The 22,942-nt window shown below is 44.0% G+C and overlaps 1 protein-coding gene across 4 annotated transcripts in view; it reads left to right on the forward strand.

Moving 5' to 3' along the window:
* Window positions 1–22,942, forward strand: part of LOC135918618 (uncharacterized) — a 440,383-nt gene that overhangs the window by 41,090 nt on the left and 376,351 nt on the right. For 3 of the 4 annotated variants that reach the window (XM_065452236.1, XM_065452237.1, XM_065452239.1), the window contains one exon: window positions 12,667–12,693. In XM_065452236.1, coding sequence (XP_065308308.1) covers window positions 12,667–12,693 — 27 coding nt within the window. Of the gene's footprint in view, window positions 1–12,666; window positions 12,694–15,863; window positions 15,936–22,942 lie in introns of those variants that run through there. The other variant, XM_065452238.1, reaches the window with a different exon arrangement.

The following is a 22,942-nucleotide window of genomic DNA, read 5'->3' on the forward strand; positions in this document are numbered from 1 at the left end:
AAACTGGTTGATGATGCGTTCAGTGTCAACCCATGTTTCTTTTGGTTCTTCCGGGATTCCCTTAAATATTAGGTTATTTCTGCGCATGCGGTTATTTAGGTCATCAACAACCAGATTGGCCTGCTCCAACTGTTTAGTTTCTATGGTCTTCAGCTGCTCCTGCGATTCCTGAACGACTGAGTTAAAGGTGGTGACGTGATGACACAGGTTATCAACTGCTTTTAGGCGCTCTTCGACACCACTGAGTCGCCTTTTGATGTCAGTGACGTTCGTTTGAATATCCTTTAGTTTGTTTGAAGTGTCTTTCTGAAATTTTTCATTTGACAACGTTAACTCTTTAACAAGCGCGAGAACTTGGTCCACCTTATCCGGGCCTGGGTTGGTCTCTACGTCGCCAGCACAGAGTATCAAATGAGCAATACAAAACAAAACCAAGGAACAGCGTCCACCCATGCGCCAGCAATTAGTAGCCAAGGCTGGCCTAAGCCATATTGGCGAACAACCACTGGCAAAATGGCCATGCGCTACAAAGCGGCCTATCCGCACACGGTAGTTACACAGATCAATGCCCATGGTGAATCAAACGACACTCGGGATTTGCAGCCTAAACAGTACCGAAGGTGAAGAAGCTCTCGTCACAACCAACTCACCTATGATACATGAAACAACATGCGTGAGCTGCGAACAGTCGGCTGCAAATCCCGTTCGGTGCTTGTGGACGATCCCTTTTGTAGGCGACTGAGTGGAGGGCGCTGCGTGCGATGTCAGCCGCTTCTGCGTGGGTTGGGGCGCAGATCGCCTGCGCGATGGAAGGCGATCAGGCTGTAGCCACGAGGCAGCTCGGCAGGTGGTCCGATGACCAGCTATCAGCTTGGAGCGCCACAATCTTCGTGTCGTCGCTTGGTCGCTTGCTTCTCGAAATTATCAGAGCTTATGATAGATGAAACAACATGCGTGAGCTGCGAACAGTCGGCTGCAAATCCCCATCATCATGAAAAAAAATCTAGAGTTTCGCACGGATGTTTTGTATATGTGTGCGGTGACATCCTCATTGTCGGCCTGCCGGCGGGCTCGCACCTCTATTAAGCGAACATCGTAGCTCCCTGGAAGTGCCCCAAATGCGGACGTCAGCACTGCGCTCCAGTTTGCCCACGTCCAAGTATGCGTCATTCTACTTCTGTCTTTGTCGCAAGCTTTTTATGTAAGGATAGGGTTACATCATGAAGGTGCGTTAAGTAGTCACGTTTTACACCAGTTCTGAGCACTTATTTGCCGCTGCAACTCAAACCACGTGCTCTATCAGGTCACCGTCTGAAGCAATACAGTACTTGCTTCTTACCAACATTTGTGCTAGAGCAGCTTTCACCAACGACGTTGGAAGCTCGTGGCAGACCCTACTTATTTTTGCCTTTAGGGCGTCCGGCGTGGTAGTTTCGCTGCTGTACACGCGATCTTTTATGTAGCCCCACAAGAAATCCCGTGGTGTCATGTCCGGCGACCTTGCAGTCCAGGGTGCAGGCTCGTGCTGGCCAATCTACTGTCCAGAAAAAAGCTTGTCAAACCACGCTCGAGACTGACTACTACTATGCGCAGGGGCACCACCATGCTGGAACCAAATGTTCCGGACGTGCGCAAGTGGAACGTTGCAATAGACGTGGTTTACGGGGTCTTCGAGGATATCGTTGACACAGCGTTGCGTCGTTGGCGTGTTGTCAAAAATGTTGGGTCTGTTGATGTTGCCATCAAAAATACCACACCACAGATTTAACGACCACTGGTATTGGTGTCTTGTTTGTGCCAGCCAATCGGAATTCCTTTTTTTTACTTTATTTACAGATGGCTAACCGGCTACATGTAGGATTATTATGTGAGGGGGACCTGATAACAATTTTAACAAGAATATGAAAAGAAACAAACGAAATTCAAGACGCATTGATTATACAATAGAAGAATGTAGCATATATGGTGTAAGATTCTAATAATAGAACACATAGTAGGTTTTATACATAGTTGCGCGGGCCTACATGACATCCCTATAAAATCTATAAAGATGACTTCAAATGATGATGTGGTTAGCAAAAACAGTCATAGATGGTTAGTATTTTATTTTTAAATGCCATATGTTCATGAATACACATGACATCATCGGAGAGGTCATTCCATTCACCAATGGCACGTAGGAGCGTAGATGTGTTAAAGGCTTGGTACGGCCGAAAGACGAGTAAAACTATGCTGATTATGAAGTCTGCGAAATCTGTGATGTGGTTTTATATTGTGGCAAGGTATTCGCGTGCACACTGTAGACTATACAATAAACAGAATGGCTTTCTTCCAATGTGATTTCAAGGATCATAGTGATAATGAAGTCTTCATGTTAGTCACTCTGGAGTGTCGGTTAGAGTCTCGAGCGATGAAAGGTGCAGTGCGGTTTGCACAGATTCCAGTAAATTGGTTAGATAGACTTGGCGATGTGACCAAATGGATGATACATACTCGAGTTGTGGATGAACAAATGTCTGGTATGCTAGTTTCCTTTTTATCGAAAGTGCCTTATGAAGATTACGTTTGAAGTATCCTAGTGTGCGTGATGCCATGGCAGTAATTTTTTAATGTGTGTTGACTTGGAAAGATGTGAAGTTAATACTAAGGTACCTGTTGTTGGACGCTCCCAATATAGCATTATTGCTATGAGAGTACATGTGTGTCGAGTTTGATTGCTTTCGGCTTAACTTCATTAGTTTGAATTTGTCAGTGTTAACTGTCATTTGCCACTGCGAGCATCAAAAAGTAATTGTGTCAAAATCCTGTTGTAGTACCTGATGATCTGCCGAGTCATAATTTTACTGTATATTATGCAATTGTCAGCAAACAAACGGATGCTTGATGCTATGTGAGAGGGAAGGTCATGAATGTAGACAAGAAATAATAAAGGACCCAGGACGCTGCCTTGAGGAACAGCCGAAGTAACGTCAAATAACGCAGATGAGGTATTATTAACAAAGTAAACTACTTGCGTAAGGATAAAAAGTTACGTAGCTATGATATAGTTAAAAAATCAAGGTTAGGGGTCGACAGTTTAGTAATTAAACGGTAATGTGCTACAGGATCAAAAGCTCTAGAGAAATCGACATCAATGAAGGCTGTCTCTGGTTACTTTATATATTAGAACATATGTCATGGGTGAATTCTTGCAGCTTCGTTTCACACGACAAGCTTTTTCTAAAACCATGTTGTTGGTGAAAAAAATGTATGGTTATTTTCTACATGTTGTGCAGGGCTAGAAGCAATTATGTGTTCAAGTATTTTGCAAGGGATGCTAGTCAGGGATATGGGGCTATAGTTATTTACATTACTTTTGTTTCCAGATTTGAAGATAGGTAACACCTTGCCAATTTCCCAATCGTGTGGAAGTGTACCAGTAGATAATGACGGAGTGAAGATATGGTAAAAGAATAAACTACATGGGATTATTGTTATTTTAGGATTTTATTGTTGATTCCATCAGTACCGCAGCTTGTGCATACTTTAGGTTCCTTATTACGACAGCGATGCTTTCTAGGGTTAATTCTATGCTGTTCCTGTACCTATAAATGACGTCAGTAATACTAGGAATATTTGAGCAGTCTTCCTTCGTAAATATGGCTATTAAGTACATGTTTAAAACAATTGCGCATTTTTCCTCTAGACTCGAATTACCGTTTTCATCCTGTAGTGCTATGTTAGTCGGACAGAAACCCGGAAAGACGGTACGCCAGAATTTTTTGGGATTGTTAGTCATTAGGGACTGTAAATAATGCGAAAGAAAAAACGGATGCTTTGCATTACGAACAGCACAACAATAAGCGGTCTAGCAGGATTTTCGTTTTAACAAAGATGCAGGAGTGTTTAGTCGTTTAGCTGTTTTGAGCAAGCGCTTCTTTTTATTTTGTAGAGTTTGGTGAGATCTACATTACTACGGTTTTGATAAGTTAAGTCGGAATGAAATTAAAGGTAATGTGAAGGCGTTAGTGTCAATAATCCTTGTTGGAAAATCCTCCAGTCTTTGTCAACAGTACGGCACGAAAGAGTAGGAATGAATATATCCCAGAACGTCTCAACCCTACAGTAAATGGCAGTGCAGTCGGCTTTGTTATAATTGAAGATGCGCTGAAGCGTAAGAGTTCGGGAGTGTTATGGGAATCTAATAGTTAGGTTCAAGATTTTGTGATCACTGAATCCAGCAGTGGCAGTAACAGCGCAAGTAACCTGGGGATTTGACGCGAGAGCATGATCGAGGGTGTTAGTTCCACGGGTAGGCTGTTCAATTACCTGTACTAATGAAAAATCGAGGGTGAGTTTAATGATTTCATTAGAGCTGCGACAGGTGGAAGTTAAGGAGGGACAGTTAATGTCAGGGTAGGTAAATTCACCCGTTAAGAATATATTCGCTTTAGGAAATTTCACTGAAATAGCATCGAGAATGTCACGCAGATCGTAAATGAAGGAAGGAGAGCTGTCTGGTGGTCTGTAACATACCCCAATCAAAGGGTCAGTAAATGATGAGGTGATGCAGACCCATATAGTCTCCACTTGGCTGGGAATGTCTGCAACAAATTATGTCATGTGATCTTTAACGGCGATTAAAACACCACATCCTTTTTTTTACCATGGTGATCTTTGCGGGAGATAACGTAATCGTTAGTGTCGGCAAAAATCTCGTAATTAGAAATACCCAAATTAGGCCAAGTTTCCGTCAGAGTTAGTATGTTGCATTCGCAGTTTTTCAGGTAGGATTTAAGTTGGACACGTTTTGATAGAATGCTGCGTATGTTAGTATATGCTAAAGATAACTGCGACGGCTCATGGTTCTGGAGCTGTGGCTGCGAAAGAACGGTAATATTTGCCTTCTGTTCCCGTGCGAGGGGTTGCATTGACTGAACAACTGCGCATGATATGGCACCGTAAAAGTACGTTTTATTCACAGTTTATCAGCATATAATTTGTATGGCACGTTTTCATGATTTCGCGAAATCATGCATTTTTCCTAGCTACTCGCACCTGCAGGGAAATATCTTCGCGTACTGCGAATTTGCTGCTTTTTAGCTTGAAGCCATTTTCTAAGATGCCCTGCTTGTCATTGAAATGTGTGAATTTAGTGATAATCGCTCTGGACTTGCCGGCATTGCATTTTCCGAGGCGATGTGAGCGTTTGATTTGGGATGTTTCACTGTAATGCCAAGGGTCTTCGAGCGAAATTCTATTACTTTATTTTTTTGCGCTGACGACCAGCTTTCTTCATGTACGCCTGGAATGCCGAAAAGGAAATTGAGCGCCGAAATCGGTTCTCGGTATCAGCACAGCGCGTTTCGATAGTTTTCAGTTTATTATACTCATGCAAAGAACTGACTCGGGTGTCCCTACAGATGAATGATGTTGGCTTTGTTTTTTAGCCTTGGTGTCGATCTCGAGCGCCTGAAGTCTAGCAGCCAACTGTCATAGTTCTACATCCACAGATGCTTGCCAGTTTTTTAAGGCGTGAAGATCTGTCTGAATGTCATCTTGGCTTGATTCAATTATTTTAGCGGTTGCTAGGACAGTCGCCAGCACCGAGTCAGTGTCTGGACCGGATTTGACTCCCTATCGACGGTGGCTTTAGGCTTCAGGCAATACAGGTGCAATAGTTTACACAGAACACACTCTTCACCTCGTCGCAGCCCAGGTGGCGATTCAGTTTCTTCAAAGGTCCCTTCATTGTACCTCTTTACGACATTTGAGCATTCAACCAGCAATTTAGCAGGAAGTGTTAACTATATCTGGCACTCCTATTTATACGACGCTCATTATGTGTAGCTTCATACTGGTCGATATAGTTTACCCCACTTGACAAAGACAGCTGATGCGTATTCACGTATGACTTGCGCGTCATTGACAAGTCACCAATCCATAGCTATTAGAGCTTCTGCTTTCATACTTGTGATCAAAACATCTCATTCAGCGCCAACTTTAAAGTCTGCAAAAAGTACTGTTAAAATTACAAGATGTGTCCCCTCAAGTTGCATTCCATGTTAGACAATGTGCTTGCTTCGTTTCTCCGTGAAGAGTAGTGCGACTCCGCCAAAAAGTATGCTACGCATGTACTGCAGGAGTCGTTCAACAGGCGACGTCAGTTTTCGATGGACGTGTCATCACAAATACGTGAAGGAAACAGTTTCGTTTGTTTTCTTTTGAGGTATAACTATCTTGTAATGGGAGTATCTTGTCCCTCGGCGGCGTCAAAGTAGGAGCGGGCTTCTTTTTGTCAAAGCAGACGCTCCGGATCAAAATGCCCAGCATGGCACAAACGTTGCAACCGCGTCACAGGGACGTCAAAAGATCAAAAACAAAGTCGTTAGTCGTGCGCTGTTTGCTAGGTCAACCCAGAAAATTGAATGTGCAATCTCAGGCAATATTGTGCTCGCGGAAAGCTTGTTAAAGCTGGCCTATAAATTGCAACCATGTGGTCATCAAACTAATCCGTTATGAATCCAGACCTAATTGCACCCGCTATTGCAACGCTTCTTGTTTTTTTCGTTTCCAATAAAGACGCACAGCGTAGATGTCTCTTCACGGCAGCAATCGGTTGCCACTCTAAAACGCAAGGCTACATTTGGAGCAAGTAAGGGTTCATTGTTTTCGTTTTAGCGCAAGACGTCCTAGTCACCATCGACGGTGGCTATCCGCTTCATTGGCAATGACGCTGTGCAAAAACTGTGTTGAATGGAGACAGTGGTTTACCAGATTTCCTTCGCGCGTCTTGTTCAAACAGATATGATGTCGGAACAGCCATAGCTGCTGACTACGAGGGGGGGGGGGGGCAGGCGATGGAGCCCGACCCTCTCCAGAGAATTCTGGGTGGGTGCAGGCTGGGCCCGCCCTCCATCCTGCGTTGGCGAAGCCAGAACCCCCCCCCCCCCCCCCCCCCAATTCGCACACACACCTCAAGTGCCATACGTAGAGCTTTGTCACCCACATCGTTTCAAGTTTCTTTTGACTTTCCTGGCCCTTTCACTTAAAATTTCACTGGGGCTAATAGCTTACTGCATCATTGTTGGCACGGACTTCCACGGCTTTTAACGCATACTTCGCTTTATTTCTGCAAATCTTTATAATAGAAAGACACGCGAATTAAAAGCACTAGTGGCGGCTGCTTCATCCGTATTTTCTCACTTCAATATTGTTTTATTTTTCCACTGTAAACTGTAAGCACACACACAATATATTTAAATATACACAGAGGGCAAAAGTTATTATATTTCTTCTGAAAGAGATAATGGAAGCCAATTAAATATTGTTTTTAATGTTATGGATAGCCTATGCTTACATAATGAATACGTTGCTGCACGTCCAGCACGCTTCAAGTAGCTTTGGGTCCTTTTTTGACCATGACAAAAACCTATTGTCTTCAGAAAGCCCTTCAGCAGTCTTTTATTTATGGTGTGTGAAATGCACGTGAATGTTATGTGTCTCAGTATTGCTTTTCCTTTCAGTAAGCGATGCTAACGGCTCATGAAAGAAAAACAGTTATGATAATTTACATCTTTTAGGGATGGAAACATCGTCAGTTGCATGCAGATGTCCTAAGTATATACAGGTTTTCCCAATTAACTATCAGGCATCGAGATTAAAAAATAGACCAATGCGTTACTCAATGAAAATGTAGTTAATATTGCTTAGAGTACAGTGGAGTAGCTGCCAGTAATTTTCACGTTACTGAGGTTTATTTAGGTGATTGTAAATAATTGTCTAATTAGATACGTGCAATACTAATTAAAAAAGTGTCAATAATGCACCTGAAAGCACAGCCAAGGGACATCTAGCTGTGGTTTTTTCATCGACGTACTAATAGCGTGTAAATTTTTTCCGCCTGATAAATGAGCCCCATGAAATATGGCGAATACCACATAACTATGCTCCTGCCCGGATCATAAAGCAGCATCCTCGGCCAGGCTCCATCTGAGTTAGTCAGAACGAAATGAAGGAAATAAAGAAAAACATCGTCACCGAGCTAATGCCTTATGTGCCGCGCCCAAGCTGAGGTAGCACGTAGCGTTTGGTGTAAGTTGGAAACAAGCTGTGATAGCAGCTGTCTTGGCGTAGACAAAGAGCACGAATGTTTTCTGTCTTTTGACACCAAAGCTAGTAACACAAAAGCGAATTGAGAACGTTAGCGCAAACGTTAAAAGCTGTGTTTTCTTTCAGCCGAGTCGCCAAGGTTTTCTCTAATGAGCAGAAGGTAAACATAATCCTTGCCTTAAATCTGCAAATGGCAACAAGAGGAAGGACGCAAATATATATATCAGCCATCGCAATGTAGTGGTAGGCCAAATCCAGCAACTATAATCAGAAATTGTGAAAACCTAAGAGAAATGGGCAGCTTCAAGAAACAGCGGCGGCGGACTCGATCTTTGAGTCATAGCCTAAGCAAGGATGGCCTATAATTTATGGCTTTAAACCCTCATTCTCGCGTTCGGGACGTGGCCGCCCAGGTACAATTTCCAAGTAATCAGTTTGGAGGATACTAAATGACGTATTTTCCACCTTAACCAGAACCAATGCTTTGAAGACAGGGACCTATAGAATCTACGATGGAAGAGTTAACTGCTGGGCTAGTTGGTGATCTTGCATACTGAAAAGGTCTTGCACCAAAGAACAACACACAATCAAGCAATTCGCATCATTACACGTAGGAGCTACACATCGGAAGCATCTCCATTGCTCAGATCTAACGGCATTTTATCGTTACAGAAACTAAATAAATTCTCACTTGGAATACTTGTTCATAAATCTGTTAACGGAAAGCTCCCATTCCCTATAATTACTACCAGCCAGTATCCATATTCCACGTCTACCAGTTTTGCTTCTACCAACAGCTATTTACTACCAAAACTTAGAACTAATTATGGGAAATTTACTACTAATTTTTCGGCCACACTACTTTGGAACTCATTACCGTGTCACATTAAGATATCCTCTCATTTTTACACATTCAAATCAAACCTTCGTAAATTTTTGCACTCAATATACCAATTGATCGTTATCATTTTATTTACAAGTGCTTTGTGTCGTTAAATGTTTTACAGCGTAAGCTAGTGACTAACTTAATATGGTGTCTTTTGTGTTTTCATATAGCTGCTTTGTATTTATATATCCTACTCATTAGTAATGGGAGGTCCCCTGTACAGTCTGTTGACTATGGGACCTCCCTCTGTATGCATGTATAATCCCCATTTGTAACGTTATTATTATGCAAATACAGAAGTCTTAAACTCTAAAGAACACAAGAAAGACGATGACTTCATGGGCGCACTTCAACTCTTTAATGAGGGTGAAAGCACTCGACATATGTAGTCTTCCAAAACACCGCGCATGCGTACAAAGCACCATGTAGTACAAAGTCTTATAAGAGTAGGTGCGATAGAAACTTCAGCTCAGCCTTGTAAAGAAAAATCGATGTATCACTAACACAGTTCGTAACCGCTTTCTTGATGTAGAAGGCTTCCAATGTTTAAGGGCTAAGCAGGGTAGAGCCGAAGAAAAAAGAGTAGCCTATAGCGGTCCCATACATCCATAAAGTCACGCACAGCCTGAAAAAAGTGGCTGACCGATATATTGTACCGGTGGTGTTCTCCGCTCCCCAAAAGCTTGCCCAGCTAAGCCGTCATATAACTTGCGAAAGCCAAATGCTTGGCTATCAGAAGAAGCAAGGTCAGCGTTTCGTAAAGTGTGCCACACACGTCGTATATAAAATTCCTCTTACCTGCGGGAAATCCTTCATTGGAGAGCCGGGGCGTTGTGTGAACGACCACCTTAGGTAGCATACAAAAGGTGTCAAATATATTGAAGGTGAGCGACTTGTTGATCACTGCAGGGCTTACACCGATTGTTTTTCATGGTTCCGCGATGCGAGGATTTTGGGTAGAGGCAGGCATCAGACATCGCGTGAAACATTGGAAGCCTTCTACATCAAGAAAACGAGTCCGAACTGTGTTAGTGATACATCGGTTTTTCTTTACAAGGCTGAGCTCAAGTTTCTATCGCACCTACTCTGATAAGGCTTTGTGCTCCATGTTGCCTTGTACGCATGCGTGGTGTATTGGAGGGCCATATATGTCGAGAGCTTTCACCCTGATTATTCAGTTGAAGTGTGCCCGTGGTGTCATCTTTCTTGTGTGTGTTTTTTGGCGCAAAATCTTCTGTGCCTATAGAATCATCTTGTGTGTGTTGTTTTTCTTGTGTGTGTTGTTTTTTTGGCGCAAAATCTTTTCAGTGTACCTATAGAATCCTCTAGACTTCTGGAATCGGTTCCCCACAAGGGCCGATGAGTCACCGCACTTTTTAAGCGACATGATGTGCACAAATGAAGTCAATTTTCGCAGAAACTCTTACTTTGAAGAATCCTTGAATCCTTGAAGAAATGATGGATCAGTTTCTCAGCGAAGTCCCACTGTCACGTCTTCCACTTCTTTGGTATCAGCAAGATGGGGCGCGAGCACACAGCAGCAGCCGAGCACAAACTAGCTCGACGCGACTTTTCATGCGTAATAGATTGAAAGGCACTGACCTGTAAATTGGCCCGCTAGGTCACCTGACCTCTCTCCGATCAATTTCTTGCTTTAGGGTTAATGTGGAAGATTCTGCTTACATGATCGAGAAGGACATTAGATTACTTCAAGGCAAGGATGATGGACGTATGCCGCAGAATTCCGGCGACCGTAATCAAGAAAACCACTGAAGATGTGATACAGCGGACAGAATATGGCATAGCTGCAAAAGAAGAACACGTCCTCTAGGCTGGTGTTCAATGAAGCTTTCGAATTCCTAGATAATGAGGACACACTGAAATCTGATGTTTTTTTCTCTTTTTTTCTGCAAACATCCTGATCGCCAATTCGGCTCATTTAGTAGTGTCACATTTACTTCTTTCAACGCATCTGTTTTGCCTTTTCGCTACACGTTGGTCTCTTCGCAGTCTGTTCATTCGTTTTTATATTTTAACACGAACCTGTTTTTGTGGTGCGTAAACAGTTTCATGAAAAAGAAAGCGGTCACTTTAATTCGGCTTTGGTCCGAAGCAACTTTCCGGCGCGAAATGTAGCTTCGCGTGCACTGTTTCATATACGGTGCGAGCAAAAGAGGGATTTGGAAACATTCTATGCGTATTACACGGCTTTTCGCATTTCGTGCGAGGTCAGAGCGGCGCTTCGGCCGCGTTATCAAGGGGCTTTCGTTATCAATGTGATGAGTTGGCCTTGAGAGAGGGATCATTAATGTGACGTAGAAATGAGAGGACGGAATAGTTGCGAAGCCGCGGCACCTGCTGTTGGTGCTCCTTCAGTACCATTATCAAGGTGATGCGTTGTCTCTTCGGATTTGCGACAGGCAAGGCAGTTGCTGGCGATTAGCATATTTGAGGGCGCTGCTTTATGATACGGTTGGCCAGTGCTCTCACGTGGCGGTTTTTATAATTCGTGAGGTTCCGTTGGCAGTCGGACAAAATTGTACGCAATTAGTACGTCACTGAAAACACCTCAGTTAGATGTCATTTTGCGGTGCCTACAAATACCTGATTCACACTTTGAAAATTAGGAAAGTACATCTCGTGTTACATAATGAATTGCAATTGCCGAATTGAATCTCAGTAACGAAAGAATTAGTGGCGGTTACTCCACTGTACTGGAAATAACATGCACAAGCTTTTCTTCGAGTAACGCAACTGCTCTATTTGTAAGTCTTGGTGCATCATAATCGGGGAACACTGTATAATTCCCTCAGTAACCGAAATAAGGCCAAACTGGATTCGCCCGAAGTCAGAATCCACAGCACTCATGCGCAGCAGCGTGTATACTCGGACTCACAAGAGAGAGAGGCTGCAGCTTCGCCGGAAAGGCGAAGCAGTATTAATGACAGCCAAGTGTGCGACAATTACACGAACGATGATTACTCCACCGACAGGACTCAGGCTACGAACTCGAACTGGCTCCTTCTATGAGGTCTTGTATATACTCATATAACGCCGTAATTCAGCGCTCAATTCTTCGTGGTCACACGAAGTTTCTTCAAGTGCAAGAAATATATATATTTCCCTGTATATATAGGATTCGGAACCCATATATATATATATATATATATATATATATATATATATATGGTTAGTTCGGGAAGCTGGTCAAACCCCAGCCCCCCGCTCCACCCCCCCTCCTCGGAGAAATGAAACCGCCTATGGGAAGAACCATGTAAAGTTTGCCACATTTCTCAATGCGTCCTGCTAGATACTGATAAACCGCCTCATTACGATGTAGTGCGCGCAACAACATGCTTGCTCTTCCTTCTTGCTTGATGTACTCGCACCATGAACACTCTTTCTATTTCGTTAACTATTCTAGTTATTAACAAACATAGTTTTTTAACTTTTGCTTAGTTCTTGCACGTATGTACTCATAAACAATGCATATTATTCGCTTATAGTGTTTTCTGCATTGTACCCGCATAGATTGCGATATACGCTTTACGCTATGTGCATCTGCTTTGAACAAACCAATAGCACTAGCGGTGTTTCTGTGAGAACTATTTAGGAAAATGTGCTTTTGTAAAATGTGTGCTTCACGGGAGCGCGCTCACGTGTCTCTTTATTTCCTTCTTTTTCTTCAGATATAGAAGAGAGCTCCTTCGCGGAAGGTCTGTATAAGCATTCATTCTGTCTTTTTCCAAATTATCTGTAAGTTGCCACACATCGCACTGCAAATGTTCCTCACACTTCCTCCACAGCAGTCCGATATATATAGAATGCCAGCACAGTGCTTTGCAAAACTATTGCTAACGAAATTTTAATTAATACTGGTTTTAACGACCCCAATCAGGAAGGCAAAAACACGTGTAGTTCGATTCAGGGCCACGGTAAAGAGCCCAAGTTGGTTCAAATTTTTCAGGAGTCCTGCACTATGGTTTGCCTCATTATCCCATGGGGTGTTTTGGCGTGCACTACTCCCGATTGTAATTTTTTATTAGTATTTGCTGCAGAATTAATTCTCCTTGGGAGTGTTTGAGCTTATGCAAATCGCAGCAGAAAAAGAACTAAGAGCGAACAGTATTTGCCCATAAGGGCGCAAACCTACCAGACGCCATACCCCCTGCGTTACATCATTTAAGCGACGGGTATAGTTCTGTTTACGGTGCTATACTGGTATAGAATGAACAATAGAAGCAACTGACACACATGTGTGCAATTTTTTGTCCTTTGTATAACCAATGGCGCAATAAAGAGAACAATGCCTCACCAAGTAGCGCCAGTTCAAGCCTTATTGTGCGACGGGTATAGGGCATGATCTGCGAGTAACCACCTAAGAAACCCACTGTTTGCAAACTTTCACTTGGTCTCTACATTGCCTGAGCTACATGTGTATGTCTCATGTACATGGGCACATGTGGCACATGACGCTATCCAAAGCACTTGTTTGCTGTGACAATGTTATCGTCTATGTAACTTCATTCAACAAACAGCAAAAAGGCTCCAGTTTGCGTTATGGACCCCGCAAATGGCTTGTCTTCGTTGAAAACACGGAAATAATTCACAAATTCGACGAAGTAAACAATTTCGGCCCCGTGAAAGCAGTGAATTAAAAAGGTGTCCGTACAGACTTTCAAAAGCTGCGTGATTTTAGTGTAGTGCGTAGCACAAGAAAAGAGCTCATAAAAGCATTCTGTTGCCTTAGGGAGTAACGACTAGACACACTTGCAGACCAAAAGATGACATTGTTCCAGCCACCGACACTCACCTAATATACGAATCTGGTTCCTTTTCGTTTCTAATAGATGTAACTAAGCTTGCAACCGAACTTTGTGAACGCCTGTGTTGGGCAGAAGGGCTTGATTGGGAGTACGAGTAGTAATGTCAAATACTAGGCACTGTCTCCTAAATTTTAGGGATGGCGCGCAGGTTCTCAGAGTTCTACTTCCTGGTGATAACCTGGGCGCTCCAAAAGTTTTGTTAACATCTGAATGGTCGCCAATTTGTTTACAGATTAAAATCTACTTGCTTGCCTACATCAAAACACTTCAGATCAAGTTGGTGCGTGAGTCCCAAAAACTCCAAAAGGACAGTTTCACTGCTCCTCATAGACCTGGCGCAACACAGAGAAATACAGGCTGCAGTATCCTGTTGCTCTAATAGAAGTGAAATATTTAAAAGACGCATGTAGTTGTGACTTAGATGACCGCTTCATATTCACGATCCTTCCGATGCAGGCACGTACCCAAGTGGGGGGGGTGGGTGGGGGGGGGGGGGGAACGCGCTTTCTTTCAATTTAGGCGGCATACCCCCTCCCCACCTCCGCCCACGCCACCACTCCTCACACACATTCCCAAAGCGCTCCCAAATCAATCTTCAGGTTGGACAACTATTCGACAGTCAACATTTTGCTGTGTTTTTCACTCCTTTTGGATGGCGATAGTGATAGGCATCTCCTCGGGTGTGAATGCCAGTTTTATCATCGGTTCGATGCGCACGTTATTAACTCGAGTTGTGTTCAGTTCTGAACTAAACTAGAACAGTCGTCCGGTTGCGAACGCAAAGAGCTGGGATTTCTTGCCACGTGACTTCTTTGTTCCATTCTTCTATGTATGGTTTCTTGTGCCATCATTCCCACGAGCAGTTTTCTCGGCTTTCAGGTTTCTGATCTTGAGTTCTCTTTCATGCGGCATTCATTTCCTTTGCTCACGTTTACGTGTAATTAATTTCTTATGTGTTCCTCACTTTTTTCACTTTCACGTGCATGCAATCGTTTATAATCTGGCGGGAAGATACTGTTATTTAAAAATGTTTTTGGACTTTACTTCAACCTGGTTACTATTGGTTGTCGGGTTACACTTGCCAACCTCTATAGAAGCCTTGCTGTTTTACAATAAAAATTCAGTTGCAAGTACCACCCTGTGTTGCCGCCTCCCCCCATCTCGTGTCTGTAGCGATTTTATTCACAATGCCGTGTGTTTTGAATGATGATTCTACACTTATCAATCGAGCCGCCTAACGTAGCCACTTGCGTGCTGTGCTTATGTGGGTCTTTTCTAACCTTCCGTGGTGGACGCAGTACGTCTAGAACCTCAGCGTCCTGCGCTCTACGCAGTTGTACGCAACTTGCAGCCACGAATCGTTACGCAACATTCCAAAGAACAATGCGAGTCGGGTTTGGCAGTAAACTTGGTAGAGCTGTAAACGAGCGATCCAAGAGTACTGTGATTGTTCCGCAAATATATATTTCTCTATAATTCCCCAGTGTTATTTCAAAAAAGTTTCCAGACATTTTTATTTTACAGTTTCAATTGTTTACTTCTTGGCAGTGTTCTTCCTGCGCTTCTTTCCTGTGCGAGTTCACTTGAAGTGGTTCCTTGCTTTCCAAGTAAAGGAGAGGTTTACCTTACGGGCGTACCTGCGAGATACAACTTATTTCATTTCTCATTGGCGGGTTGAGACGTCTTTATGAGGAATGGTGAGCATTATTCCCATTTGCAGTAGTAAAGGTACATCCCCTCGCCATTTACATTGAAAGGTGACATTGCGGTGCCCTCCCCCTCCCCCCCCCAGAATAATTTGGGGTACAAGCCTATTTCGATGGAAGGACAGGATGTGGGAGATGTGTGCACTGTGTGTTGGTGCGATTTCTGCTGTTCATTGGTCTGGTCCTCCAAACCACTGTTTGTAACGTCGTCTGTGCGTGACCTGCTTCCATACTGTGCGTAGTTACATCGTTAGCGCGCCTAAGACAGCTTGCCGATGGATGCCGCGCTCCGTGCTTGCATTGAGCGAATGACTAACAAAATGGCCTTTGACCTTATGGCGCAACGCGTTGAAGGTGTACAACTTGGGAACCCGGCGACCCAGAACCAACAGGACCTCCACAACGCGACGGTCGCGACATGAATTGGTACGTGAAAGCCTATATCATCATTTTACGTTGCCTTTACTGAGCGAGCAAGATACGTTGAAGCTTCGCATCTATGCTACTATTTTCCGTATTCTTTGCAACGTCTTTTATAATTGGCGCAAAAGTTTAGTTGCTGAAAATTTGGTCGGTTTCGCTTGCTTCCTTCGCCTCATAGACGCTGTCGTGTGCAAAATCCATCGTTCTCTGGATGCTTGCGTGCGAACGCTTTGGTGTGGGTAATGGCTGCTGGCATATGTGCTACGCCTCAATGACACACAGCTGTGATGTTGTTTTGCATAGCGTTAAGCGAGCTGTGTCCAAGGGGGTTGTTTGTGCTTGAACTGCCATGTGCGTCTTAATAAGCAACATAGCGGGGTCGGACCAGCTCTTTTTACACGCTGGATAATGAGCGCCAACCGTGCCAGCAGCATTGCGGCTTACAAATGGGCGGCGAATGCGGCTTACAAAACGCTGACGTCGCTTGCTTTCAAAAAATATCTTTTTGCGTGGCTATGAACGCAGGTGTACCTGTGGGCTGTGTGTGACGAGTGAAAACGCTATGGAGAACATATGTTGCCGAGATATTTCGAAGATCACTGAAAAAGGCAACGACGACTGCATAACTCGACATGCACACATTGCAAGCCTTTGCTTGAACCCAGCAGTATTAGAAGCCATGTACTGGGAAGTGATGGAAAATGGCACCAACATCAGGGAAGAAATCTACAAGTAAGACAAGCAAAGCATGCTGTTGATGTGGCTTTCTCATGCGTACTTTTTCCTTACAGAAAAGATCCCTTCGTGGCCTCTCGGATCTTCACCCGGTGGATATGGAAGAGGCTTGGGCCGCTCAACTGAGTGGTACTGCCTGCTTGCGTTGTAGCAAGATTGAAGAAAGAGTTACCATCTGCATCTTATGCCGGCTTCCAGTACCCCGCACTATGAATTGGGCTTGAACAAGTATTGACATATGTGGCACATTTGTAGGGGTGTGCGGATGTTCTAAAATTTTGAATAACGAATCAAACATTGTCCAATTTGGTTCAATCCTCGAAACGAACACTAACTATTCAATAACGAATAGTCACTATTCGATTAAGTCATAAAATTGAATAGCCACCACTTGAAAATGCGAACATTTTGCTAATACTTCATTTTGTCGACTGCGCACCATCAAGCATGGAATTGAACCAAAAATGTAACTTTTGTCCCACCCACAGAGGAAGTAACGTACTAGAGCACATTGCATTGCTCATACCACCATACCTTTGCATCTAAACACGATCACTCGAAATAAAATGTTGTCAAGACAGGGCATTCCGTTGTTGCTATTGTTGGTAGCCTATAGAAATCCAGCACCTTTTTCCTCTCAACTGAATAAATGAGGATACTATTCATTGCAACATACTTTATACAACAGCGTCGCCATCTGCTATGAAAATTTGAGCTTGATAGTGTTTTTTTTTTTCACTCTGCCATTGCTGCAGACAGTGCACATCTGGTTTGGCTGCGAAGGTATACACACATAAGTTTATCCACAATGTTACCTTTATCACCTTTGTACTATAACGCATGATCACATATGCTCATAGAGGCCCCGATTTTCGGAAAATTTATAGTTGTTCGTAATGGTTCCTTTTCACTTTTAAAAAAGCATGGTATATAATGTGTGGTGTGCCGATAGAATATTTCTATTTTTTGTGAATATCGAGATATGAAAATTGTTGGCGGGAAGGTTGTACATCGTTTGCAAACGATTTCGAAGGTATTCTACATTGGATTCACATCTGGTACTATCATATTCGATTCGTCCCCAAATACTGCTATTCGCACGTCCCTACTAATTTCTATAAATCAAGAGGAAGCATGTTGTTTAGCAATCGCTGTGCTTGCATTGTCTTGTGTACTCATTGTTAATTATTGCCATTGCAGAAGCTTGTACATTTTGAATTTTGTCAATAGCCATTACAATTATTAATGACCACAGTATGCACACAGTCAACATTGGTGAACTGCTTTGGGTTTTCTTTATTACGCATTCTCATCTCTATACTTTCAGAATTGTTCGAGGCATACTGCTTACTTATGTGAACAATTGGACTTCAGATGGATAACTCTAAAAGTGCAGTTTGAATAATTAGTTTCAATATAGTCAGGCCCAGGTGGTGTGGGTGCAATGAATTAGCATAATAGTCAGGCACAAGGAATGAATAGGAACACTTATGGAACAATATATTAGGTGAAATAGCTCAAGATGTGTTCATTCGCAGCAGGATATAACAATGATACATCTTCAGCGCAGGTGATGCAGGAGGGAAGGTGGTCCCATTCCGTGAGGGTGTTAGGAGTGAGTAAAATATAAATTTTCTTTTTGAGGAGGCAATGCAAACTGCTTGGTCAAGATGTGATGGTACCTAGCCAGCTCTGAAATCGCTTCCTTTTTCAGGGCTGCAGATATAAAAAAAATCTCGAAAAAACAGTTGCATAAAATTATTCTTCGAATCTGTAAATTAAGAACAAGCTGGTCTGTCTGCAATAATAGAAGACTGGCTGTGCAGGAGAAGTTAGAGTAGGCAAAGTAAGCTGATCTGTTCTGAGCAGGTTTAGTAACGTCGGCTAATGTAATTTTCCCAGCATCCCACACTGATGACACAAACTCGAATTTGGTAATAATAGTGTACATTAATAACCTTAAATGGTGTAGAGCCCAGGAGAGCTCCTGTGGATCTAGCCGATGGCTGAGTTTGCAGCACGAGTATTATGAATAATGTGTTTATAAGAAGAACAACTACTGCTTATGTAAATTTCAAGGTATTTGTACAGTTGAGGTAATTTCATAGCTGAATGATGTAGGTAGGTCAGAGAGACATGAGGCTGACTTAACTTTACATTTACATGTATTGAGAATTCACCATTAGCCATTGTGTGCACTACTTACAGACGTTACATAAGTCTGATTGCTGGACGGAAATATTGTGGTGGTTATTGATATCTCTATCTTGATGTGATGGAAGGACATGTATGCCACCCCTAACAGCTATGCCAGCAGTACTGCACCTACTGGCAGGGACACCTTTGTGAGACAGACCCTAAGGATAGGGCCAGACTAAATAGAATATCCTGACAGCAGGCAGCAGTGTAGCCAGCACTGTCACCAGGTAAAGATGAGCAAAATTGACCCAGCTGGTGCCCAGATACTCACAGGCGTTGCTTTACCAGCTGTGACACCGTGAGGGAGAAAGCAGTGGAAAACTACGCTCTTATCCACTGCCAAAAACGCCATAAGCTGGAACACCGTAAAGGAAGCTATGTTGCTTGAGGATGAGGTCACCATGTGTGAAACCAACTCATCTGCATCTGGGGAAGTTCTCGGAGCAGTATCGAGTCTGACCGTGCGTTAGGACTTTTCAGGGGAAGCTTCAGGCACTGAGCTTGTCCGTTCCAAAATAAAAGACCCGCCAAATCAAGAGCCTTAAAGTAGCTGTCTAGAGCGTTAGAAACACGTGTCAAGGAAAGTTAAAAAAAATTGGAGCACGCTTAAGCTTCGCCTTCAAGAGTGGAACGCGATAGCGTTCCCGTCGACCCGCCAATGGGTGTAAGACAATGGGCTACAGGGCAGCCATCACTTACGAGGCGCCCCGCATCAGACGCGGTGAGCGTCGAGCCATATGGTCGAGCAACGCGGCGTTCGGCGCAGCAATGAAACGTGCGCCTGAGCAAGCGGAGCGAACCAAAGAACTCGGTATCCCGGAGGGGGAAATGATGCACGCCAGCCAAACGCCGTGATCGGCACGGGCAGAGAGATAGAGAGATAGTGATCTAAAGAAAGGAAGGACGCTTGATTCTGCGGAGGGAGCGAGGCGAAGCGTTGTCAGGGGAGAGAGTCCGAACCGCGACAGCTCCAATGCGCGCGTGGCGCGCCATCTGTCGGGGCAGCGCCGTACATGGAGAGGAGGGGCTCTTCTGTGTTTGCCGCAAGATGGCTCTCCGTGTGCGGAAAGCGCAGAAGAAATGCAGCGAAACGCACTTCGCTACTCGTGTAATTGCGACTTCTGTAAGTTACATGTTCATAATTACCTATATACACCACAGTATAACTTTCCACGGCTCGTTTCGAAGGCAACACCGCATTCACTAGAGGCGCGTTTGTACCTTTTGGAAGCATCGAAATCGTGGCTGAGTGGTAGCGTCTCCGTCTCACACTCCGGAGACCCTGGTTCGATTCCCACCCAGACCATCTTGGAAGTTGCTTTTTATTTATGGAGTGCCTGCCGTGATTTATCGCTCACGGTCAACGCCGCGAAACGCTGACGCCGACGCCGACACCGACGCCGACACCGACGCCGACGACACCGGCTTTTCTGCGACACGAGCTCCTTAACGCTGTCGAGTTAATAATGAAGGAAGATATGGTAAGAGCAAACATTTCTGATTTAGGTACTACCGAGCTGCAATGGACAGGCATGGGGTACTTTAACTTTAAGGACTTCGTGATTTACTATTCAGGCAGCGAAACGATGAAAAGGAATGGTGCAATATTTATACTGAGCAAGGCCGTAAAAATTCTATGCTAGGCTATAACACACTCAGCAATCTCATTACTTGATTTGAACATAAGCACCATCTTCCCTACCTTTCATTCTGTTGGCAACTACAAGCACTCAAAAGGACTGGGTGAGAAGGTATAATGAACGCAAGAATGTAGCAGCGGACTCGTGCCAAGCTTCAAAAAATACACGTGTGCTTTATGAGAATGCAATTTAGTATTGTTCAATATCTCTTTGGGCAACTGGGGATTCTTTTACCGTATTCTTGGGGAATCAATTAACAATACTTTACTAACCCTTTTAGTGTTGTGATGTGATGCACCCTCAGCGTTGTTTTTTTTTATATTATAAAACTAACACAGTGGCCTAATTCTGGTAGTTCAGAAATGAAAAATTAAAAAGGATAATGGCCAATGTTCTGGTGTGGTTCTCACAGCTGTCAAAAGGAACGTTCGTGGAACAGAAACATTGAAATGTACCAAAACTTTAGTAATGCTTCATTAACTGTTGAAGTACTGCCTTAAAGGGACAACAAAGGTTACCAGAAAGTCAAGTTAAAGTGGTAGAGCAATGTTCTAGAACGTCTAAGGCGTCAATATAATCGCGAACAGAGCTTTAGTAACCGAGAAATTGAGCTAAATGCATGACACGATTTGAGACCCCCACAGCGACATTCCGGTACTAAACCGATGACGAAAGGTCTCCCCGTAATTTATGTTACTAATACTCAACTACTCGTATTAAAAATATCATTTCATTCGATTATAAGACGGAAGAAAATGCTACTTGTCTACCTCTACTCGATTCTAACAAAAACTAAGATTTTGACGTTACCCTTCAGTAGTATGGGTGGTCGAAAGGTTTCGTTTTCGCTCGACTCTGCGCGCACGACTCTGCGCCGCGCACGCTTTGGAGTTTCAGTACTTTCGTTATCGCGTCGTGCTGTGAGGGTTCTGCTGGCTCGCGAAACTTTCATTTGGAACAAGCAGCGAGAATGCCACGTCCATGTGATGTCGTGGGAAGCCCTCGTTGCTTTCCCGCTCCCGAGAGCCGGTGTCGAGGCCTCCGTCGTAGTACGCAACGACGCCGGCAGTGCGAGCCCTCAGCAGCAGGTCGCGCTCGTCGGTGCTCAAATCGCTGAAATTGAGCCCACCATCGCGAGCCAATCTGTCGGTGTCAGGGTCCATTGCGACGAGCGTCGGAGTTTGCGTCATAGAATGAAGCTTATGGGCGTTTTGCGCTGGAGCTTGAGGTATAGTAGCGGCGCCTGGTGGCATGTGGGTCGGCTGTGGCGAAGCACGTTTCTAGGCCGAGTTTTGCGTCGATTCGCACTTTTTTATGCCCTATTGCGAGTGCGGAAAGGCTCGTCACTTCTCACAGACCACGCCGACCACGCTGCGAGCTCGCCGCAGCCTATAGTTTAACGCAAACGGACTTTCCGTGTGCCGTGGGACGTAATGTGGGACGTAATTAGTTTCTCCTACCGCTAGCCACCATACTCCCGCTTTCGCTCTGCTGTCGGCTCTGTCTTGGCTCTGTTTCTGGCCGCGCGTTTGCGTTTTGCGCAGAAAAGCCGTAGCGCCGTCTGCGGACGCCGTTCTACTCACCGATGGCGCAACGTCACTATGAGACCATGATGTCAGTTCTCCTCGATCGGAGGGCGGGCGATTTGAACTGCGCTAGAGGTACGCGGACGCTTCAGAACGCATTTTCTCTTAATATAAGTCTCTCCTTGCCACGAAACAAGCGTTTCGAGGTTTCTGTGATGGTATTTCAACAGTCCACGTTGACTTAATAGTAACCTTTAGTGTCCCTTTAAATGCAAAATTTTCTACCGAGAGGTTGGAAAGCGTATTGACAAATATCTAAATACTTTCTTTCCTTGATTTGCTGTGGTTTTAACTTTTCCGGCCTACAAAGAAAGTGCTCAAGATTTGGAAAATACTACTTGAATAGGAAAGCAACAGCAACATTGGTGGCCTCAAATATGCTACTAACAAATAATCGATGCTATACGCAGACCGAAGGCATAAACACGCCTCAAGCAACGGAGATGGATCAAATACGATGGTCTCAGCATCCACGTTTGTGGAGATACGCCTACTGTTGAAATAAATGAAGCCATGGGATATGCGATAAGTGACGTATGGCAATTCTTGAAGCTCTGTCAGCCAGACAGCGTAAAGGGCGAGGAGGTTTTCACTGTGGGTAGTTAAGTATTGGAGACAACAGGTGTGTCCATTCACTTGCAGACTTGCAGCCTATTCCTGCCTTCGGTCTGCATGCAGTATTGATCACTTCTTCGTAGCCTGTTTGAGGGCGTTAATGTCACTGTGTGCAAGTGTCTAGTCATGTGGCAGTTCTTCAAACCTCGCGCACTTTCTTTGCAGTCCATAAAAAAAAAGATGCTTCTTTAGCAGCCCCCTTTCTCCTGTTTTTTTTCTTTGTGTCTTACTTCCT

The sequence above is a fragment of the Dermacentor albipictus genome, chromosome 6 (genome assembly GCF_038994185.2).
Source record: "Dermacentor albipictus isolate Rhodes 1998 colony chromosome 6, USDA_Dalb.pri_finalv2, whole genome shotgun sequence".
Taxonomy (NCBI): Eukaryota; Metazoa; Arthropoda; class Arachnida; order Ixodida; family Ixodidae; genus Dermacentor; species Dermacentor albipictus.